At 44.8% G+C, this 5,847-nt stretch overlaps 1 protein-coding gene across 1 annotated transcript; it reads left to right on the plus strand.

Moving 5' to 3' along the window:
• The first annotated feature begins 1,057 nt into the window (after positions 1 to 1,057).
• Positions 1,058 to 3,940, plus strand: marcksl1a (MARCKS-like 1a). Its single transcript, XM_032499552.1, has 2 exons — positions 1,058 to 1,372; positions 2,561 to 3,940. Exons 1-2 carry the CDS (start codon positions 1,289 to 1,291, stop codon positions 3,107 to 3,109), a joined length of 633 nt encoding a protein of 210 aa, XP_032355443.1. The 5' UTR covers positions 1,058 to 1,288; the 3' UTR covers positions 3,110 to 3,940.
• Positions 3,941 to 5,847: the final 1,907 nt, after the last annotated feature.

The following is a 5,847-nucleotide window of genomic DNA, read 5'->3' on the forward strand; positions in this document are numbered from 1 at the left end:
GGCTGACGTTCTGGTTCCCTGTCTCCCTGTCTGTGTGGGTGACAAAGCAGCCCCAGTGCCACTGCAAGTCCTCCACTGAGTGCAGAGCTTGGCTGTGTGCAATGTAACACGTTTACTCTTAGAGAGTTGGGCCTATTTAAAATCCGGCAGAGGCCATAAATGAATTATTCAGCGCTCATTCAAAGTGTTTTCTGCACAGATCATCTGAAGGGTTATTTTCACTAAAGGAAGTCGTTGAAGCTGCGATGGACCATGCTAAACTTGAGATTGTCTTCATATAAACTGCATGCGAGCGTGAAACAGTGAGTGGAATTTAGAAATCAGGAGCTTTTTTACCCTTTATCCGTTTGCAACCCTTTATCATAGGTGCATATATGCATATCTTGGAGCGGTGAGCACTTCAACTTAAAAGCGATGTTCCTGGATTGGCTGATTTGCATAGTTATTTGAGGAAAAATACTCCAATTTACAAGTGTTTTTGTTGCATTATCACTTTTTTATTTCCCTTTTGGGGTATTAACTTTAGGCTGGGAACCACCGATGTGATAATAAAATTCTTCTGTGTGGATGTTGTTTTCAACATTACATTTACAGCAATACTATGGCTGACTTCCTGTTGTGTTTAGGGTATGGCTCCAAGATGCTTTTTTGTAAGTACGTACATGATTTATATGCCTACCAAATTCCATACATCTAGGTCATCATCCTGTTGATCAGCAGACTGTTGCAGTGATGGGGGGGGGGGGTGATTGTGGCTGCGCGGAACAGGCGCACATATAGAGATTTAATTCCTTGATGCAGCAGCCGAGGGTTCGTCTCTGTCATTCAGAGCATGTCATCCCCCCCCACCCCACACTCCCCTTTCGGTCTTCAGCTGTCCTGTGGATATAAAGCCCTGAAAATGCCCCAAAAGATAATCTTAAAAAAAAAAAAAAAAAAAAAAGACAGTGGGTTAAGAGGCCCACCCCCCGGCTGATGATTGGACAAAGCCCGGCTGTCACGCCCATGGGAGGAGTCTTAGGTTGATTTTTGAGGCGCGGTTGAAATACTCACAGCCTCATCACCGACATCCTTTAATTTGAGCTCAGCCGCCGTGGCTTCCACACTCACTGAAGGGGGATCTCGTCGTTTCCAGACCTAGCTAGGGAGAAGGAGATCCGGTCGGATTTTTCACCCCTTGGTCAAGCTCTTTCCCATCCCAAAGCTGGATTTTTAAATCTCGAAATTTCCTCGAGGTTTTTCTTTTTCGATTTTCTTTTTTTTGTTCAGAACACCTAAAGGAAAGAAAATGGGAGCCCAGTTGTCCAAGGGTGGAGTAGCTGTCGAGGGGAAAGCCGCCGCCGACCCTGCTACTGCCAAAGCCAACGGCCAGGTGAGTAAAGTAGGCCAGACATGCCGAGCATCAGCGGGGAGCCACATGGCACCCAACGCCCACTGGCAGCATGGGTGGCACGGCGGAGCTCAGCTACTGAGGTCTAGCTGTTGCTCTTTCACGCTCTTTACCGAGCGCAAACTTAGTCCGCTGTTAACGATTCAGAGCGAATCAATTTGAATTTAATAGCAGGTTGTCTAAATCCAGGGAACCTCATCAGAGCAGCCGTCGAGTGGCCATGCTCGTCCCCGCTCAGCGCGCACCACGTCTGTCTTTGTTAATTTCCCCCCGCTGGTCCCAGAGGGGCAGTTTACCCCCGATTTGTTTGCGGGAACGACAGATTCGAGTCGAAATGTGAATTTGGACCGTGTTCTCTCTCATGAATTGGCTGTAGTCGGTGAGGTAGTCGCCCTTGCGTCGAACAAAAGACGCGAATCAAACGGCGCAAAGGATGCAAATGCACTCTGCTGGAGGCGCATTTTAAGGAGTAGCACACAAAGCCAGACAGGCGCCAGTCTAAGCCCCCATTTACCCCAACTTTTGATTGATCGTTTTGTCCCGTATAGTCCAGTAGCTGTGATTCATTCATGCTGATTATTGGGAGAGTTAAACAAGTGGCTTGCGTGAGTCTGACCCCAGATCAGAAGATGCATTTGACGTGATGCACGTTCATAACATGACCCCTTTCTCATTATGGGTGCGTCGAGTCATTGAATGTAACTGACATTGTCTTGATTGTGTTAGTTGTATTCTGGCCACACTGAGCTCGTGCGGAGAGAGCAATGGTGGATGTGAGCTGCAGCTCTTTGGATGAGAGCAGAAAGCAGGTTTCATGGGGATTCCTTTGTTTCCCAACTTGCTGACTGTGTTGACGTGTAGGTGCAGCACTACTGCCCCCATGTGTCTGCTTAGAGTCATGCAAACAGCTGTTGATCTCCCCCCCCCCCCAACCACTGTTAGGACAAGCAGCTTTCCTCAAGCATTACATGGATTAACTATTGGAGTAAATGGGCTAATGCTAATCTGTCATATGCCAGATCTCTAAGATTAATTTGGAATGTTGTACGTGTCATGCACAGTTTATCCATTTGTATAGTTGAGTGATTTTCCATTTCCAGAGGCAATGTGTTTATTTTGACAGCGTTGATCACTTTAATCCACGACTAACGAGTCCTCTTCACTATGCAGGAGAACGGCCACGTCAAAACCAACGGTGATGTGTCTGCCAAGCCCGACGGGGAAGTGGCCGCCGCAGACGGAAATGGAACCGCCGAACCAGCCAAGGAGGGCGAAAACGGCACCGGCGATGCCATTGAACCCGCTCCCGCAGCCGAGGGCGACGCTGCCAAAACGGAGGGCGAGGCCGCCAAGGAGGGCAAGAAGAAGAAGAAGTTCTCTCTGAAGAACTCCTTCAAGTTCAAGGGCATCTCGCTGAAAAAGAACAAGAAGGGCAGCGAGGAGGGCAAAGAGGAGGTCGCCTCCCCCACGACCGAGGACAAGCCCGACGAGAATGGCCACGCCGCCAAGGAAACCAAAGAGGAGACGCCGGCCGCCGAGGCCAAAGAGGACGAGGTTGCTGCCCCTGCTGCTGATGCTGCTGCACCCGAGGGGGAGACCAAGGCGGCGGAGGAGGCCCCACCCTCAGAGGCTGCCCCGGCTGAGGAGGCAGCTGCCGCCACCCCCCCTGCTGAGGACACAACACCTGCAGCCTCTGAGGGCGAGGCCAAGGCAGAGTGACTGCGCCCTGTCATGTGAACTGATTTTTCCAAGATTAAAGTATATAAATATATATATGAGAGACACGTGCCACGTTCTTAAAGTTATAAACAAAACTAGAAAAGAAGACAAAGGATATATCACGTTTGCTGATTCAACCACCAGTTCACTGCCTTTTTATTAGTTCTTCGACAGACGGAATCTCACCGGGCCCTCTCATGATGAAGTATTGGCGTGTGTCGCCCCCTCATGGTACACACAGGGACTGGCGCGTGGTGAAGGTAATGGATTGGATGTGGAGCGAATCAGGAATACTGACTTATTTTCCCAATTCATGGAGAAGCGTCCTTTTTTTAACAGCGTGGCAGCCCTATAACATTTTATTTGTCTTTCTCATCTTTTTGGGATCTAAAAATTGTCACTGTTGGCGGAGCGGGGCAGACCATCTCCTTCACTCGAAATGACTGTTATATGGACACATAAACCTTTCAAAACATCTTATTAATTTTTAAAATTCTACATTCCTATGTTTTACCCCCAAATTTCAAGTATTTTGTCATGTATAGAAAAGTGAAAATCGAGGAGGGGAACAATGTCTTTGTTCGTGCATTTTTGATTCTTTTTCTGGCTAAAACCACATTCAAGCTTCTTGAGTATTGCAGTGTTCACATTTCAGAGTTTATGATGCAGGGGTTGGGATTGTGTACAAAATGTGAGCTTTTTATCTGCAAACTGTCTCTGTAAATATGTTTTGGCCAATATTTTTGGTTCTCTTTATTTTGCTATGTTTGAAGATGTTAATGGTTTTATTGTAACTTTTAATAAGGGTAAATAAATGTTCGATCCCCTCTGTCTGCGTTTCCTCTTGTGATTCACACCTCAAGACACACTCAAGGCTTTTTGTTTTTTTTAGTCTTTTTGTGAGGTTGTCAGTTACTACATCATGCATACACAAAAACTGTTTTTATAAGAAACCGTATCAAAGAAGGCATACTGTCTTACACGAAAAGTACCATGATTTAGACTAAATGAGATATAAACACACTTAGACTGAGCTAGTCAGCTAGATACAACTCTAAAAAAAACTATCTTCAAAATGGCAGAAATAAGAACTTCAATGTTGCTTTAAACTCCAGACCCAGCCAGAGAAGGTGTAGGTATGCTAAAATACAGGAAACGTAAAGGTTGTGTGTGCCTGAGTCATGCTTGATTCATGCGTTTTCTACATATGAGGTCACACCTGCACCAAAATTGTACCCCAAATATAAATATTTGCATGTATTCAACATTTATTGTTAAATATATAATATTTTTTTCCCACACTAGTCTTTTAGCACAATCAGGAGTTTGCTTTAAAGCATTTAACTACACAAAGTACATGCGTGACAAACCTTAGAATTACTGCATGCACATCCAGCTGGGTGAGAGGATATGGAGTGTCATAATAGGATTTATTACATAAGTAACTGTTGCAACACATTTGGCATGTGGTCATCAAATACTAGAATAAGACCCACTTGAATAATAAATTCTTAATCAGATGCTTAAAATAGCAATTTTTTTGTGTTGGCATCTGGCTCCTCTTGGACATAAATATGTATTGTGATTCTGCACCATGTTGCTTTTCAGTATCTTAACACGTTAACATCGATTTCACACGTTGCTCGTGTTCAGGGATTACCAGGCATGTTTCAGCTTTTTTTGTAGCATCTTTAACTGTGTCTCTGTATTGCGTTTTATCAAGGTGTGTAGATTAAGGTGACCAGAATTCTCACACAAAATCTGGGGATATTTTGCCCTCAGAAGCGTACATACCTCCAAAACACTTTGTTTTTATTTTAGTAAAACTTAACATGGAGACACTGGACCTAGAGCTGTTCTCATTAGGGGCTGAGCCCCCCTAAAGGTCTGATCCTAGAATCGCCCCTGCTGCTACTTCATAATTGTACTCCACTACACAGGGGGGAATGTTGTAATGTTTACTGAACTACATTTATCTGACAGCTTTTGCTTTATTGCTTCAGGCTTGTTTCTGCAACAGCTCATTGAGTAGCCTATCGGATACAATTAAAAACTATTGAGGAAAGATTTTCCTTTGACATTGACCCAGTGTTAAACGAGATCTCTGCAGTCGGCAGCCGCGAAACAAGCTACAATGTAAGTTAATAGGAAAATTGTCCAGCTTGTATTAACGTTCATAAAAGTGCTGGTTTTGCTACTGACAGACTCAGATTAGTATTCTAAGTGTCTGACCTTTCTGTTAAAGATTAAGATCCTTTTTTTGAACATAAAAGTCCGCAAAATTATGTTCGCTTAACCCACCAGACTCCATGTAAATAATCAGTCATTTTAGCATCGTAAAATACGGCTTTCCAAAACATCTCTGAGCTCTGAGCAACGCTGTCTTTTGCTGTCTTGAGCCTGTGTGTGTAGGGTGTGCGATTATCGGCTACGTTTGGTCAATGTTTTCTCTCTTACATTCCAATTTCGGGTCTGTCAGTCACAGTGAAAACCGGGGACATATCTAGCCGGGGACAGGTCACCAAAACCGGGGACGTAGATTTTTGGCACGCACGTGTTCTTGTAACAACTTTTGGGGTAAGAGAAGACACCTCCACCAAAAAGTTAAGCGGCCCCAAATAGCCCCGACACATGGTTGAAGCGTGTAAATGTAAAATCTAATTTCAATCGAAATGTTACGGGCTAATAGTTTCTACCGGTAGACGAGGTGGCCGAGTGGTTAAGGCGATGGACTGCTA

The sequence above is a fragment of the Etheostoma spectabile genome, chromosome 20 (assembly GCF_008692095.1).
Source record: "Etheostoma spectabile isolate EspeVRDwgs_2016 chromosome 20, UIUC_Espe_1.0, whole genome shotgun sequence".
In the NCBI taxonomy this organism is placed as follows: Eukaryota; Metazoa; Chordata; class Actinopteri; order Perciformes; family Percidae; genus Etheostoma; species Etheostoma spectabile.

Coding starts and splice junctions, on each gene's coding strand:
- marcksl1a (XM_032499552.1), top strand. CDS start 1,289: ATGGGAGCCCAGTTGTCCAAGGGTGGAGTAGCTGTCGAGGGGAAAGCC. Junction 1,373..2,560: donor CTGCCAAAGCCAACGGCCAG/GTGAGTAAAGTA, acceptor TTCACTATGCAG/GAGAACGGCCACGTCAAAAC.